The sequence below is a fragment of the Epinephelus lanceolatus genome, chromosome 4 (genome assembly GCF_041903045.1).
Source record: "Epinephelus lanceolatus isolate andai-2023 chromosome 4, ASM4190304v1, whole genome shotgun sequence".
Classification (NCBI taxonomy): Eukaryota; Metazoa; Chordata; class Actinopteri; order Perciformes; family Serranidae; genus Epinephelus; species Epinephelus lanceolatus.
In genome coordinates, this window is record NC_135737.1 from 36112424 (window position 1) to 36130227 (window position 17804).

At 42.1% G+C, this 17804-nt stretch overlaps 2 protein-coding genes across 5 annotated transcripts in view; one reads left to right on the top strand and one right to left on the bottom strand.

The window, feature by feature from the left end:
- Positions 1–5475: 5475 nt before the first annotated feature.
- ssr3 (signal sequence receptor, gamma) lies at positions 5476–8162 on the top strand. Its single transcript, XM_033631517.2, has 5 exons — positions 5476–5717; positions 6182–6308; positions 6797–6895; positions 7300–7431; positions 7859–8162. The coding sequence occupies exons 1-5, from the start codon at positions 5585–5587 to the stop codon at positions 7923–7925; spliced, it is 558 nt and encodes a 185-aa protein (XP_033487408.1). The 5' UTR covers positions 5476–5584; the 3' UTR covers positions 7926–8162.
- A 132-nt stretch (positions 8163–8294) lies between these two features.
- Positions 8295–17804, bottom strand: part of kcnab1a (potassium voltage-gated channel subfamily A regulatory beta subunit 1a) — a 165915-nt gene continuing 156405 nt past the window's right edge. For all 4 annotated transcript variants that reach the window (XM_078167178.1, XM_078167177.1, XM_078167179.1 and 1 more), the window contains exons 10-14: positions 17206–17326; positions 16764–16858; positions 13786–13906; positions 13145–13233; positions 8295–12085 (exon numbers count right to left, since the gene is read on the bottom strand). In XM_078167178.1, the coding sequence (XP_078023304.1) occupies positions 11996–12085; positions 13145–13233; positions 13786–13906; positions 16764–16858; positions 17206–17326 (516 nt within the window). In that variant the 3' untranslated portion in view covers positions 8295–11995. The remainder of the gene's footprint in view (positions 12086–13144; positions 13234–13785; positions 13907–16763; positions 16859–17205; positions 17327–17804) is intronic.

Sequence of the window (17804 nt, forward strand, 5' to 3'; positions counted from 1 at the left end):
ACCAGCACTGCCAGGCACGGTGCCCTGGAGGAGTCCACTGTGTGCCAGTGAGTGTGAGTTTTCCCCTTATTCCCTGTCAGCTGTGGCCGGTCAGTGTGTGTGTGTTTGCCCCTGTGGTTATGTCTGTGGTACTATCAAAGCCAAAGTAATCTGGCACTTACACATAAGGGAGAGGGAGAGAGGGAGAAAGAGATCAGCAGCCTTGCCTGGCATTGTGTTGGCAGGCCTTTTGGCATCACCCTCCTCCCTCCCTCTCCTCCTCTTTGACTTCTTCCTGCACCCCTGAAGTGCACGGTTAATCCCTAAGCTCTATCCCCATTTAAAGACAGGGACATCACGCAAACCTGCCTGTCTGAATTGCATTCTAACACACGCACACACACACACACACACACACACACACACACACACACACTGCTTGCTCCTGCAAACACAGAGAAAGAAAGAGAACAGCTCAGCTGGGGGTTAAGCACTGCCGTGGCAGCAGCAGCAGCAGCAGGCCGAAATATCTGTCTGTTTTTTCCGCGGTCCTGAAATGTCTCCAGTGGCAGGCATGTGACGGACTAGGAGGACGAGATAAGGAAGAGAGGGGGGGACTTTTGCAGATGCTCGTGCTGTACTAATGGGTTGTGCATCTGTAGCTGCGTGGTCACAGTCTCATGCACACCATGGACTGTGGCATGTTTGTCAGATGAGGATGTGTATGTGTGGAGGAGGGGCTTTAAATAGCATCTTGAATATGTGTGTGCAGTGCAGTTGAAGGCGGGAGCACTACAGCAGGCCGAGGTGCATGGGTCTGTAGAGTGGACACAAGTCTCATTTACTTTTCTGTTTATGAAGATTTTATTTGGTGTTTTGCTTTTAGTCTCCAAAAAAAGAAACAGTCTAAACGTTTGCTCATTTTCTCATCTCAAATTTTTCCCTCCTGAGTGATACCCACCTCTCTACACCACATATCAGCTCTTTAAACCCTAAAACACTAAATAAATACTTGTTCTCTGGCACCATAAGCACTATGAAGCCATGACATCACTCTACTTGATTGTTTGTAATCATTTAAGACCTGCAGATCTACTGCCACACTCCTTGCCAGTCCCTCAGGAGGTGGCAGCTGAATACCTAAACTGACATGTACAGACATGTAGACATTGACCTCTAGTGGGCAAAATATGAATCCTGCAAGTACTTGAACTCTGCACTCTGCTGCAGTAGCGCTAGTGGAAGATTTATTCTTCTAACCATCACAAAAATGATTTTTCATATGGCCTCATCTGGTTTTTAGAATTGTATTAAATGAAAAGGAGTGCTGCAATGAGAGATGTGTTTGGTTTTGAGTTTCCAAAGTAAGTAAAAAAGGCGTTGAAATAAATGTGCTGATGTGACAGTAATGGGATGATATGTGGTGGGGCAGTGAGCATGATTCATAGAGAAGTAAAAACTACAGAGAGGAGAAATAGCCCATCTGATGTTTCATATCTTTTTGTTTACAGTTATATTTGTAGATTATAATAAAGCAGTTAATAGCCTTGTGTAGTTTCCATTTTTTAGTTACAATTCAAGCTTAGGAGTTTTTGTTGTTGCTTGTATAGATCAGTTAGGAAGGATATGTGCTTGTATTACAACTGCAACTTACAAACTAAGTTATGAAATGGCAAAATTATGAAAAAAAACTTGGTGAACCAGGTGAGAGTGGACTCAAACACATCACTCTGGAGACAGTTCAGGTAAAATAACAGTCCTTACTTGTCAAAAGGTAGGTTCGGTATGCAGAAGGACAATCTGTAGGCAAAAAAATCCAATAAGGACGAAGCAGAGGCAGAGTCAATCAACAGGCTAAATCCAAAAACCAAGAAAAGGACACAGGGAAACAAAAGGCTGGAACACTAGACACACAAGGCGTTAAGACGAACTGGCACTGGCAATACGCTGGTGAGGGGAAGGATAACAAGACACAGGTGAGGCTAATCAGGGCGGGACAGACAATCAGACACAGGTGAAGTCATCAAAGGGAAGGAAAACACACAGGGGCAGGAAGTGAAGTGATCTGAACGAGATGAGATGTGAGTTTCAAAGTAAAACAGGAAACAACATGAATAAATGAGAAAACATAACCTCAGAAACCTGAGCTGTGACAAAAATTAATCAGAATCAGAATCAGAAATACTTTACTGATCCCCGAGGGGAAATTATTTCTGTTACAGGTGCTCCTTGCAAGAGAGGAAAGATACGTGAAAATATAAGAAATTTAAACAGTAGTATTTACAAATATATAGTTAAATAAACAGGAATTATTAACAAACATAAATGTAAATAAATATATATATATATATATATACATATATATATATATATATATATATATATAGTAAGTTGAACAAGATTATTTACACAAACAGAATATATACAGTCAGGGTGAAATGGGGTTATTGCACAAGTTACATTGGATTATTGCAGTGTGTGTGAAAGTCTCAGGGCCACTCAGAGGGAGGAGTTGTACAGTTTGATGGCCACAGGCAGGAATGATTTCCTGTGGCGCTCAGTGGTACATCTTGGTGGTATGAGTCTCCCACTGAAAGTACTCTTGTGCCTGACCAGCACATGGTAGAGTGGGTGTGAGACATTGTCCAAGATAGTTCGTAGCTTAGACAGCATCCTCCTCTCTGACACCACCATCAGAGAGTCACACTCCGTTCCCACAACGTCACTGGCCTTGCGGATCAGTTTGTTGAGTCTGTTGGCGTCCACCACCCTCAGCCTGCTGCCTCAGCACACAACAGCATAGAGGATAGCACTGGCCACCACAGACTCATAGAAAATCCTGAGCATAGTCCGGCAGATGTTGAAGGACCTCAGTCGCCTCAGAAAATAGAGATGGCTCTGGCCCTTCCTGTAGAGAGCGTTAGTGTTCTTAGCCCAGTCCAGTTTATTGTCAGTGTGTACCCCCAGGTACTTATAGTCCTCCACAATGTCCACACTGACCCCCTGGATGGAAACACGGGTCACCGGTGTCTTGGTCCTCCTCAGATTCACAGCCAGTTCCTTTGTCTTTGACACGTTGAGCTGCAGATGGTTCTGCTCACACCATGTGTCAAAGTTATCCACAACAGCCCTGTACTCATCCTCATCACCCTTGGTGATACATCCAACTATAGCAGAGTCATCAGAAAACTTCTGAAGATGGCAGGTCTCGGTGCAATAGCTGAAGTCCGTGGTGTAGAGGGTGAAGAGGAAGGGAGAGAGGACAGTCCCCTGCGGAGCCCCGGTATTGCTGACCACTCTGTCTGACACAGCGTTGCGAGCGCACATACTGTGGTCTGACAGTCAAGTAGTCTACAATCCAGGACACCAGGGGGGCATCCACCTGCATTGCTGTCAGCTTGTCACCCAGTAGAGCTGGATGTATGGTGTTGAACGCACTAGAGAAGACAAAAAACATGACCCTCACAGTGCTCGCCGGCTTATCCAAATGGGCGTAGACATTTGTAGCCCAGGTAGATGATGGCGTCCTCAACTCCAAGTCGGGGCTGATAGGCGAACTGGAGGGGGTCCAAAAGTGGCTTGACCATGGGCAGGAACTGCTCCAAGACGAGTCTCTCCAGGGTCTTCATGATGTGGGAGGTCAATGCCACGGGTCTGTAGTCCTTGGAGCCACTGGGACGTGACGTCTTTGGCACAGGAACGAGGCAGGATGTCTTCCACAGCAAGGGGACCCTCTGGAGACTCAGACTCATGTTGAAGACATGCTGAAGTACTCCACATAGCTGGGGGGCACAGACTTTGAGCACCCTGGGGCTGACACCATCAGGGCCTGCAGCCTTATTTGAGTGGAGTAAATAAGAACATATTATCTCTCCAAGTGGTAGAGTAAATCATTCTCATTTTCTTTGCCAGTGTTTTAAGATCCACAAAAGAGGCTAACACCAGTTTTCACAGACATTGTTTGTTTCACTTATTTCTTTATACATCTTAAGTTGGCTGAAAGCACTTAGAGTTTCTCAGACTAGAAGGTCAAGTGTGTAGACTTTAGGGGGGTAGGCCTATATTCACAAAAGTGGAGTATAACATAATAAGCATGTTTTATTGAGTGTATATTCACATAAATAAATACCTATTCACCTAAATACGAATTGCTGTGTTTTCGTGACCTTAGAATGAGCGTTTATATCTACATAGGGAGTGGTTCCTTGTCATCGGAGTCCGCCATGTTGTGCACCATGTTTCTACAGTAGCCCAGATTGGTCACACCAAACATCGGCTCGGGGTAAAGCTGTACACCTTTTTCACATTTGTGCATCAGCCACCTCAGTAAGCAGCCCTTATGTGATGTGTCAGAAAAACACAGATTTTTTTTTAAACATGAAACTGCTTTATTCAGTGTTTTAGTGGTATAGATAATTCGGTCTTGCTGTTTTGGAGAGGAAGAGAGGATAATTTGTCCCCAGGTAAAAACCTCCTGAAAGTTTGTATCTTAAGTTTTCGGAGAAAATAGGTGAGCACACATTAGCGGGAGCTGGAGGAGCAACCCGTCTCCGACATGCCCAACAGTATAGGAGAAACACTGATTTCTAATGTGAAACTTCTTTATTCAGTGATTTTAATCGACGGTTTTAATCACCTGGTCCTTTTGTTTTGGAGACGATAAGCCAATGTGGATAATTTAGCTCCTGGTAAAAACTTGTGAACAATGCACAGTGAAGGAATTGTTACTGGGATAAGTTTCAGCTGGTTGCAATCTGGATTCCTCACCACTAGATGTCACTAAATCCCCCCTAATCTTACCCACTGTTCCTTTAAAGAACTGAATAAGGTTTCACCACAACTGAACTATTGACAAATATCAGCTTTTTGGGACTAAAAGAGATTCACTGTTATTGTTTGACTAATGTCAGCTCCGTATATTTTGCATAAACTAGCAGGTGGTGCTTGTTTGTTTTCCCTTTACTCTTCCTTGAGAAGAGCAGAGGTTATGATAGCAAGACACAATGTTCAATGAGGACCACGAATAAAAGTCCATTCAACTCCATGGTATTTGGGAATCTGCTTTGTTGGCCAAGTATGTGTTCACATACAAGGAATGGTTTCATTGTATACAGAAATAGAGGCACAGCTAAAAACAAGGACAACAGGGCTGGACAAAGACATATTTATGTAATGGCAGAATGTTGGCTGAATGTTAGAAATCCTAAAGATGAATAACTAACAAATTTGGAAGGTGAGGTTTATTTTTATTTTATATATTTATTTAGTTATATTATTATTATTATTAGTAGTAGTAGTAGTAGTAGTATTTATTTCTTATTTTATTATTTTTATATTTTATTTTATTTATTAATTTCATTTTTTTAATGAACTGAGCCTTTACTGAAGCTGAACAGTGTCCAATAATATAGTGGCATAGAAGAGCTGTGTCATTGTTTTCCTGTGGAGGGCAGCAATGAGCTGAAGCGCCTGAAAACAACGAAGAAGAAGAGAGCCGGTGTATTTCCGGGTTTATGCTGACGCGTCCCTCTTCTTCTCTTTCTCCGACGTGTCAGTCCTCTTGTGTCCAGAGCCGAGCAGCAGACAGACCGGTCAACCCGCCGACATGGCTCCTAAAGGCAGCAACAAGCAGCAGTCAGAGGAAGACCTTCTCCTTCAGGACTTCAGCAGAAACCTTTCAGCCAAGTCCACCGCTCTGTTTTACGGAAATGCACTCATCGTTTCTGCCATCCCCATCTGTGAGTAACGTGCAGACAGACTGGAGCAGCTAGCTTCTGCGAGCTAGCTAGCTAACACCAATTCATTGGAGAAGTAACGTTAATTTAGGAAAAGTTGATTAAAAGACGTGCTTGTAGGGAGTAACCTGAATGAACTTCAACACCACATACACGTTTAAAGACAGGAGGCTATAGTAAAATAATGTTTTTAATAAGAGTGAGTGTGACATGCTAAAAGTTGGCATTGCTAACTCTGATGTGAAGTGTGTAGAAGTTTCTCTAGGTGCAAAAGCAGGTTAGGATAATAGTATTAAACTATATAGACAGGTAGCAGTCTTTGTAAGTATTGTATGTTTTGAAAAGCAAAAGGAAAAAAGCCTTCACCTTACTCTGCAAATAGTTACTGGAAAACACCTTCATTATAATATGCATTATACCAGCATAATGCATATTTACTGACTTGATCATTGACTCTGTCTTTCCAGGGCTGTTCTGGAGGATTTGGCACATGGACCTTGTCCAGTCTGCAGTCTTGTACGCTGTGATGACCCTGGTCAGCACCTACCTGGTGGCCTTTGCGTACAAGAACGTCAAGTTTGTTCTCAAACACAAGTAAGTACGATGAACAACACTCTGCATTTGTCCAGTCTAAAGTTACTCTGACATGTACATGTACATTAGTTGGATCAGGGATACAGGGATGTTACTCTGACTGCTGGTATGGGTAACTTGTTTTAAGATTATTTCTTTACTTTATTAGATAGGACAGACTAAGCATGAAAGAGGGAGAGAGGGGTTGACGAGCAGCAGATATTTGTGGGTTGGATTTGAACCTGTGGCCGCTGTGGCAAGGACAGTGCCTTTATACGTGGGTCGCCTGCTCTACCCACTCAACGACTGGGCGCCCCAGTAAGGGAAACAAAGTAGTAATCTGGTGTGCAATACAACAGTAGTTTGCATTAATCAGTATTTTTTTTTTCCTTTTGTCAGTCGAGTTCCGTTGACTACGTAAAGGACTGCATCAAAGTACTTTTTTTATGAGCTTGACAGAAATCTTTCACTAACTTAATGTTTGCGACCTTTCTCTCTTTATCCCACAGAGTTGCCCAGAAACGTGAGGATGCCGTTTCCAAGGAGGTGACCAGGAAGCTGTCCGAGGCAGACAACCGCAAGATGTCCCGCAAGGAGAAAGATGAGAGGTGAAACGTGCATTATCTTGTAAAGCCATACCTTAATACAGTGTGTTGTGCACGGTGTTTGCACTTGAGGGTTCGCAATTAGCTGTGACAAATTTAAGTGTTTTAGATGTAGTATGACAAAACGTAAATGTGGTGGTGACGTATTCAGAGAGCAGTTATACAGACATGCAGTGATTTCAGTGATTAAAACCCATGAAGACAGCTAGTAATCCTCTCATGAAAAAGAAACCCTTTAATAACATATGTCGGAGTTAAGTCTTCTTAAAGGTTGGTTAGAGTTGAAGGGCCTCTCTACATTTTGACTTCCTGTTACAGAATAAAAGTCTCTTGATTCAGTGTAAGCGAAGGGTTCTCTGCAGTGCCTTCAAGAACCATACTGGAAGTTTTTTTTTATGTTTGTTTAGGATCCTATGGAAGAAGAATGAGGTTGCCGACTACGAAGCCACCACCTTCTCCATCTTCTATAACAACACCCTCTTCCTGGTGCTCGTCATCGTCTCCTCCTTCTTCTTGCTCAAGAACTTCAACCCCACCGTGTATCCTTTTCATCAAACTGTACATGTCATCAGCAGTAACATGTGGGATTGACAGGAAGCCTTACACATACTGTGTCAGCAGTCATCAAATGCTCGTCTTTATATATAAGCTGGATGCATTGCAAGAGGTATTTGCCGATTTTCAACCAGGTCTGTGTCACGTGCCGTTTGCAGAGTGTGTGGATGGAAGTTGTTAAGGCACCCTCGTACTGCCAGCCAAAATCTGCTGGATTGTGAAGACTCATTTCACCTCATCGAGCAGACTTTCGCTCACAACACGAGGGGAGTCCTAATACTCTTCATCTGCACACACTGCCCACACCATGGTGACACAGACCTGGTTGAAAATCAGCTAGGTATCCCTTTAACAAGTTGTCATTATCACTCTGTCAGTGCTTGTTTTTGCCTTAACTCCCCATTTTTCCAGCAACTACATTCTGTCCATCAGTGCCTCATCAGGACTCATTGCTCTGCTGTCTACAGGCTCCAAGTAAAGGAGGAAGAAAAGGGGAATAAAAGCTGGAGGGATGAGGGGTGGGATTGGATTGGGTAGGGAGTGGGTTAAAGATGGGTTTACACTATACAGTTTTTCACTTAAGTTGGGAATGGGGGTTAAGGGACCGAAATACCACATTTCAACTTCATGAAATTCATGATCAAATGTCTGGAGGGTGTTTCTCCAGGTCTGTCTCTGTTTTTTTGTAACAAATAAATGACCAGGAATATCTGTTCTCCGTGTTGATCGTGTGTGTGTGTGTGTGTGTGTGTGTGTGTGTGTGTGTGTTGCAGAATAAGATTAAGTGAGTTTGAAACCCATGAGGTTTAACTTAACTAGTAGAGAGAAGAAAAGAGAGACACTGATGTTTCCATTGGCAATGCTTTTATTTATAATCACACTTTCATATCGACTATATACAGAGAAACCACTGTTCAGGAGAGAAATGATACACTGATGGATTGTATGTCACCGTAACCAGACAAAAAAAAGAACTAAACTCAATGTCAAGTCTTTTCCATCCACAAATGTAGACACAGGTCGTAGAAAACAACATCTGTAGAATAGATCAGTCAACACGTTTATGAGAACTGATCGAGGCTGGCTTTATATCAGAGCAGGAAATCTTGGATTAAAGATTATGTGTAACATTGCAGGACGACTTATGTTATCTGAATATGTTAGTGTTTAGAATTTAGCCACAGCTTAACTGTTAATAGTTTATTCCACTTTGGCCTTCAGACCTGTTTCCCAGAGTGTGAACTTGTTGAAGATGGCTGTTACTTTTCATCCAGGCAATGCTGTCATATTTAGGCCAGTTTCCCTAAATTATCTAAGTATCAATACATTAAATTCCATTCATTGATCTCCATAGGAAATAATGTATTGCTTGTTTCCTTCTGTTGAACTGGTAAAGACTCTTCTGAAAACAAACAGGTGCATCATGAGGCAAACGGTTGGTAGAAGGAGAAGCTACTGATTCCTGCTGCATCGGTAAAACCGTATTAAAGACGATCACATTTACCTCACATTCTAGGAATTGTATACTTAATTTTGAGTCGGATTTCTGAAGGTTACCTCTACACAAACACTAGTGAGGGTTTGACCGCAAAGTTTTCTGTCCTCTCAGGGAACAGGTAAAACACACTATAGATTAGGGAATCTAATACTAAAAGAAAATGCATACACATTGTTGAATTCTCACTTTGCAGGACAGCATCCGAACACCATTTAACAACTCGTAATGAAAGACATCCCTGATTATTTTTTCCTGTAGAGGGACTCAAGACAAGGCACTCTATCGGGTGGAGAAGTCTCGACACACACTGGCACGCCGCGGTCCAAAATAGTCACTGACTTAAACTGGCAGGCAGCTCGTTGACTTGCAGTCAAACTACAAGTACATGTTAGTACACATTACACATTTTGCCACCAGGGGTTTTAGGGGAAAAGAGCAAAGGAAAAATTGGGTTTCTGGATGTTTTATTTTGTTAGTAAATTGCTTGGCTTTTGCATCTCAGTGATGACAAACTGGAGGTCAGGTCACACTTCTCTGTATGTAACACCAAGTCGATGCAAATAGTTATAAGAAAGTCTATTCATCATCCAAGGCCAGACCTCTCAAAATAAACCATGAGCCAAACACTGTGTACTGATGCGTCGCTCCAATATGTGTGACAGAATTTCTGGCAGGAGTGTACATGTGCTGAACTTTGCTTTGATTAAAATCTGGAGGGTGTTTGTGCTACAAGTCAACAAATGTACACCGAGTACAAGACAGTGACTTGACTGGAACCGGGCCAACATTTCTGCTGATCTCTGTGATGGCTTGTTTTCCAGATGAAAAAGAACCAGAACAACAACGCATGAAGGTGAAGTGAACAGTGAGAGCTGAGCCACCTGCTCAGAGATAATGACTCAAGGTCAGTGCTTAAGTTTAAACAGAAGCTCATTACTTACAGAAGCTCCGTCTTTAAATAATGCCATTATTAATACAGATTTCCTAATCTGACTTCACGATGCAACAAAGAAAATTGACTCTTACTCCTTATAAATATTTATAACACTTATATGAAATGTCCTTCAGGAGCCAGAAATGTTTTCTGTGAGGATGATGGGATGAAGAGTGACTCGAACACTGCGACTAATGCAGTGACTCTGCAGAGGAGCAATAAAATAACTCTATTTACATCTTATTTATATATTAGCCATACAGTACTGTGAAGTCCTCATACGCATGAGAGGCTTCTTCATGGTTTTGCTTATGTTACAAGGTATGCCTTAACATTTTATGTACATCCCCATAATTCTCCAAACAATATCTCAAAATGTCAAAATAAATTTATATCTACTACTCTAGAATAAATAATGTACTATACTGTAATCTTTGCCACATCCCACCTTGCCTCTTTGCCTTCTTGTGCCATTAACAAGCAATTTTTGCTGTAATAATAACCATTACCAGCCAGGAGGTTCGTCATCCTTCATCACGCAGATTTGTTATATGCTTAAGTCCTTTACTGCAAGATTCATCGAGGCAATCGGGAACGAAGGTTCAGTTCACAGGCAGAAATGGAGTCAAATGTCTCCATAATGAATGCAAACAGAGAGAAAATTAGTCCGCTTTTTGCAAAGCATTATTTCTCTCTTCTATAATCTACTGAAGCAGAGGAGCAGTTCCTGTAAAAGACCACATGAGGGCAACATGCTTCACTCTCTCCCCCAACAGAGCCCCATCCCACTGACACTATTGATCCACAATCCTTTGCTTCACAGGCGGTCACGGACAGGAGACTAGCTTGCAGGACTCCTTTCTGTTGTTTCATTATGTGCTTTGTAGAAAAGTAAAGAGAGGCACACTATAGCAGGAGAAACATGCACCTGTTGGTTAATACACTCAGGATTTGCAGCCTATAATATCTACTGAATACTATTCTGTGCTATACGTAATACAGGGCTGAGTACATTTGGTAGGTAGTCTGAAGCGAATTCAAGCTAATAAGGAATTGGTTCGTTGAGGTCTTGTTTGTAAAGCTTCTTTTTTTTCCAGAGAAGTATATATGATCTTTATCAAACCTCACTTTTCATTGGAAAAGACACTTTATCCGACGACTTGAGCGTGTACCCTTGACACGAGAGGTGAGGGTATTGAGCTCACCTGGCCATTTTGTTCGCTGCACTGCATAGCAATTGAATGAAAGCGCTGACTAACTGACCGGGGGTGTTCATGCAACTAAAGCTTCGTCATGTCTGCTTCCTAAGGTACGTCTAATTTATAAGTCTGAGGTCCTTGTATTGATGTATTCAGCTAGTGGTACAGCGATTCTCATGAATAAAATATGTGCTCAGTTTGAATTTTGTGCTCAAATTAAATTACCTGTGAGTGGAAGTCTGGACATTAAAGAGGAAAGGCTTGAGACCTGAGGGTCTGAGTCATCGGGAGGATGTAGGTAGGAAAAGCGAATAAGTAACAACCGTTTCGCTCAGCAATCAAAGTGCCCTTGAGCAAGGCACTTTGACTTGTAATACTCCTGCAGTGCTTTTCATGCTGTATTTTTTAAATTCCAACTGTAAGGGTGTCTGTATGTGTATCATTGTTCTTGCCATGTTATAGAAGTGAGGGGAAAAATCAATTCAATGAATTTAATTTCCTGATGAGGCCCCTGATGGAGTTGAACTGAGACATAGTGCTCTATGGGTAGGACTAAGCTCTGCATAGTTATATTTGAATGGACCAGCGCTGATAGAGTTACCACCTTGGTTGGGGGCACAAAGTTTTGATTCACTTAGATGGACTAAGTTGTGTTTAAGGCTGCAAAAAGCTGAGTTTGTTGAGCGTCTCTTGGCTGAGCTGGATTGGACCTGAGATGAACTTGGTAGAGCTGATCTGAGCAGGACAATGCTGGGCTTAGCAAGACTGTCTGTTCCAGGCTGAAGTTCGCTGGAGCTGAGTGGGGCCCAAGGAGAGAACCATGGACTTAAACATTGAACGGTGGGCCCATGGTAGCAGTGTAGTTTAGTTGGTAGGTGAGTAGGTAGGCTGACCTTTCGGTAGTCCACCAGCCTGGCCTAAGAGCGGTAGTCCTTCTTACTGTACGGCCTGTTTCCCAGGATGTGGTCGATTTCAGACACGACATGAGACGTCATCTTAGGAAGGACCTGGGCAAAAGAGGCAGAACAAAAAGATGCTTGGTAGGAAGTAAGTGAGAAATATAGCGAGGCAAAAGGAGAAAAAATAATAACTAGAATGGTTGTATGCCTTTGAGAACCAGTTAAGTTGCAGTTATGGTTTACATCTGTGTGTGAGACCATGGATGCTTCACACACATCTTTCCCCCGGCAGCACAGAAGATCTACACAAACAGCACAGTTTCAAGTTGGGCACCCAAGATACGTGTCACCAATTAAGTATCTGTCCAAATGTTGTCCCTTCTGTTCCTGAGTTATGATGCTGAATAATGTCCAGAAGTGTTTTTGCGGAACATTATGATGTCACAGAAGTTGACCTTTGACGTTTTTTAATATAAAATGTCATCACCTCATCTTTATGTCCTCCTAGACATGTATGTGAAATTTTGTCATAATTAGCGAATTAATTCATGAGTTTTGACCAAAAACATGCTTTGTGGGGTCACAGTGGCCTTGACCTTTGATCTTGACCACCAAATTCTAATCATTCTTGAGTCCAAGTGGACATTGGTGCCAAATTTGAGGAAAGTCCCTCAAGGCCTTCTTGAGATGTTACATTCATGAGAATGAAAAGGGCACAAGGTCACAGTAGCCTTGACCATTGACCACTTAATTCTAATCAGTCCATCACTGAGTCCCAGTGGACGTTTGCATCATATTTGAAGAAATGTCCTCAAGGTGTTCTTGAGATATGGTGTTTAAATGACTGAGACAGACAGGTCACAGTCACCTTGACCTTTGACCTATGACCACCAAACCCAAATCAGCTAATATTTGAGTCCAAGTGGACAGCTGTGCCAAAAATTCCCTCAAGGCATTCTTGAGGTATTACTTTCAAGAGAATGGAACAAATACATAACCTGGGAATACATCTCAGGTGCAGAGGCATAAAAACCTGCCTGTATACGGAGATTCAGAAATGGAGAAGCTTTCTGATGTAGAAATCAGTCGAGCTAAAGGATAGAAGTATATACAGCAGAGAAACATCAGTAAAAACAGCAGTGTGCGTGTGTTTCTGCATGTTCCCACCTGTATGGCCCCGAGGTTCTCAGTGAGCTGTTCAGGGTTGGATGTTCCCAGAAGAACTGAGCTCACTCCTTCGTTTCTTAAACACCACGCTGGAGAGAGACAGAGAGGTTGATGTTTACACAGAGCCCACTTGATGGCGCACTCCTGCTTAGTATTGTCTTCAAACAGACCACAAACAAAACTGAGCTTGTAGTCTTGTCCTCTATTTGCTCTTCCTGGGTGTTCGTGACAATTTATCACAATGTGCAAACCCAAGGCTTTTGTTTGTTTTAGTCCATTTACCACCAATCTTAAACCTCCCATTACTGCCAGTCATTCTTCCAAAGTACGCCACAGACTTTCAAATGTATTTGCTTCTACCTTCCAGGCAGCTCAGATATTTTATCGGCGCACAATAAAGCAGTTGAATGCACCAACGCATTTGAAAAGTCTGCGTGTTTGTGTGTCGGTGGGGCGCTGGAGGGAAAATCAAATTGAGACAAACAATGAGCAAACGCAGACATTGTGTAAAGGATGATGTGAATTCAGTCACGTCTTGCATTAAAAAAGGTTCCTGGTTGACAGCCCTGAGCAGTTGTGTTTTCAAAGCCCTGCTTTAGGCTGCTTCCACAGTGTTTTGCTATAAGAAGGTGAAGTCTTACCCACAGCCAGTTGAGGCAGAGTGCAGCCCAGCTTCTCGGCAATGTGGTTGAGCTCCTTCAGCTTGGCTTGCTGCTTCCTTCCATCCTCACTTACTATTTTCTCCTTTAACCACTGATACGACTGGCAGGAGAGAGGAGAAGGAAGGAAAACGAAAGGTATGAGAAAATTAGATTACACAAAGAAACAAAAAGTACAGACAGAGACATAAAATAGGATAAAGCATGTATGAAAATATTTAATTACAGAAAAGAAAAGGGGTAGAGAAGTAACAGATCAGAGAAAAGTCAGAATCATATGCAGAGTAACTTTACTAACTATTCTAAGCATCAGAGACATCTGCCTAATGTGTTGAATGATCATGGCGTACAATCAAAAAGGTGTTGGAAGTCCTCCACAGGGATTCTGGCCCATCTGTTTGTGTCTCATATCATGGGGGGTTGGGATCCCCAAAGGGGTCCCTAGGATATATTGATATATTGGACACAAGATCACTGTTAAAATCTTCTTACCAAGTCATTTGTGCTTGTAACTTCAGTCTTCAAAGTCTTGTGTTCTTAAAGCAAATGAAAAAAATCTGCCAATGTAGTGAGAATATTTCTTCCTTTTCCAATGTAAATTTATTTGTTTGAAGCTTTTTTAAAGCAAGCTGGTGCCTGTCTCTTCTTTCTTGGCTCAAGATACAGAGACATATTTCTATAAACAATTTTCACAGTACCTGCAGATTTTCCACTTGTTTTAAGAAAATAAGTTTTGGGGATTTGAAATAGATATTAAAGTATGGCACAAACTTCTGCTTGTTAATTTTCTTGACAATACTTGACACTCTTCAGGCTTCTAATAATCCTTCAAAGTAAACAGTCTGAGGGAGAAAACTTCTCATAACTCAGGACCAACCTGAGGCCATAACCTGCAACATAGGGTCATGAGTAGACAAAGGCGGGAACTGCGCATTGGTCCGACAGCCCATTGGTCCGACATCCCATTGTTCCGACCATATTAAACCCATTGTTCAGAAGTCCCGTTGTTTCGAAATCATCATGATGCCCTGTGGTTAAGGTCTGGTTAGGTTTAGGCACAAAAACCACTTGGTTAGGGTTAGGAAAAGATCATGGTGTGGGTTAAAATGAAAAAGAAAGTGGCAAACACATAAGCTGTGAGCCTGCTTCGCCTTAAGCCTTTCCCAGCTGACCCAGAGCCGGTCGCGGAGCCGCCGGGAGCCGTTCAGCACCGCGGAAAGCTCCCCACACAACCCCGACCCCAGAGTTAATAACAGGAGGTTATGGTGTTTCACTCTCTTCTCTCTATGACGTATCTCGACCAGTAGCCTACTTTTGTTGCATTTGCTGATCCTCTATGATACACAAATACAGTATAGCCTAGTATAATCACATATCGGAACAACGGGACGTCGGACTAATGGGATGTCGGACCAATGAGAGGTCGGACTAATGATATGGACCCGACAAAGGCTGGGAACCACAAGTGGGTATGTATACACACTAATTATTCTGAATATGACAATATTCTGAACTTGATATGGTCATGTAAACAGCATATTCCATTTGGGTTTTCCAAATTATTTATTTTTTCGAAATGAGCATTTCCGGATTAAGACATGTGGGGTATGCTGGTATTTTTTGGGTTTTAATAGCATTATTTGGACATGTATACAGCGCATTCGGAATATGCGTCTCAACTTTTTACCGCAGATTGCAACACATGGCCTCTTGTCTGTATATGGTCGGCTCTGTGCATTGTCACAGATATGTTGTATACAACCCAGTTCGCCAAAAGTTTGCAAGGCTACTGTAGAGATGCATGCCCAAAGGAAAAGCCCACATTTCTGGTCTGAGGAAGAAACACACCTACTTGTAAATATGATTAAAGACTTGAATATCAACAGGTTTTAAAATATGCGCAAATATCGTAACAGCAAACTTTCAGGAAGTTGGCTGAAGAGAGTAAAGTCCTAAAATCCTATTTTAATGCAAAGAAATAAAATGACAGATGGCTAATTGGAATATACATGGCTGCATGTAAATGAGAATATTAGTGGAATATTTATTTCAATTAGCCTTGGAACCAGTTAAGTAGTAATATTGTCTTTTTCAGAATAAAGGCAAATACAGGACTATTTTGTGCATGTAAACGTAGCCAGTGTAACCGATTTACCAAACAATTAAGTGATAAAAAATATATTGAAGCCACAATCTTTTGGTTGCATGTTTAAGAGGATGTGCAAACACATTTCAATGCCTCAAGAACTACACCTGCAGGTTTTCAAACTCAGCAGTGTGTGTCTGCAACATTTCCTTCTGTGCGGTGATACGGTTGGTGGGTGTAGTTTGGTAGAAAGAAAAAAGTTCTATGTGAAATTTCTCACAACAAGGCCTGTGGATTATCCTGAGTAACTGAGTCATGATTTCTGGAAAGACATTGCTGTTGAGTTTTTCAAATTATTTTTTTTGGCGCTTTGAGCACCACAAGCTGAGCGCCATCTAGTTCTGTTTATATTTGAGAGAAGGCAGACATCTCTACGGCTGATATCTCTAACACTCGGCAACTCACACCAAAAACAATCCAGACTGATGAACAGCTCTACAGGTAAGAGGGAAAATATGTATTTTTGGTTTTGGGATGAACTGTCTCTTTAACAGAAGTTGGCTGTGACAGCCAGCAGCAGGTGCAGGAGGACTGGAGATAAAAACAACAGCCTGGTCTGAGGTGATTGTAGATAAAACTATGAGGTCCATGCCAAAGCATGAACTATGAAATGAGATGGAAAATATCCAGGTGATATCTGACTTTAACTAGGTTACACAAAGCTATCGAGTTTGGTACGATCTTAGCTAGCACCGATTGAGTCTGTTAAGGATTAAAGCTTTCACTTCAAATCACATGGTCATTCTATTTTGGGAGCAGAGCGTGTGTTATACAGCCAGAAAAACAAAACCACAATCAAGTTAACTTTGCTTACCTTCATGGAGGCCCTGGAAGATTCAGGAATGCCATTTTCATATTTCCCTGTGATGATGCCACATGCCAGCGGTGACCACGTCATCGCCCCAACTCCTGTCACCATGGAGACCAATATAGGGAGTCAAACAGGAGGAGTTTTATTAAGATGCATTGAAGGAAGAGGCGTGAAAAAATGTGCGAGAACAGTGCCAGGAAAGTGAGAATGTATGAAAAGATGCAAAAAGACAAAGTGATTAAAACACAGAGGGAATGAGCAACAGAGAATGAAGGATTAGTTATCAGTTTAATTAATTCCTTAATTTTACTCATCTGTGACAAACAGTGCAAGAATACTCTCACCATAGGATGTTTGTGTGAACTTGTCATTTCATCATGAGGCACTGATTGACTAATTCACCATAATAGTACAGAACACACACACACACACACAGAACACTTGCCTATCTTGTGGTAAAGTTCAGGAAGTTGCACTTCTACTTTCTCCCTCTGGAAGAGATGATACTCCGCCTGCTCACACACTGGAGGGATCAGATTAAACTGTCTTGCCACCGAATACGCCTCCTAGAGATAAAAAAAAAGGAGGGCAGAGAAAAGGGGTGAGAATTAATGAATGGTTGTTATGATGTCGCATCTCGCTGCGGCAGCATCCTGTTATGCAGCGTTTACTGTAATGCTGCATTAGCACGTTTGTTTTGTTTTCACTGAGAGTAGAAGAATAAATGGGATGATGGTGGGTAGGAGCAACAGTTAGGAGCCACAGATGGTGATGGGTTAAACCCAGGGAAGAGATGAGAGAGAGGGGGTAATCAGCTTGTGGGAGCGTGGCACAAATTCAAATGCAGGGCTCACAGTAAGTCACCCAATCAATATTCCATATCATAACTCTCCGAGGCATCATATTCAAATTCCGCTCTATACATTCTTATCTGTGTCTCCATGTGTCCTTCAAGAAACACATGCCAGAGGAAACACACACAAATGTGTTTGGCTTGTTGCCTCTTTAAACATTCCCTACTTTTTTCACTTTGTAGGTCTCCTG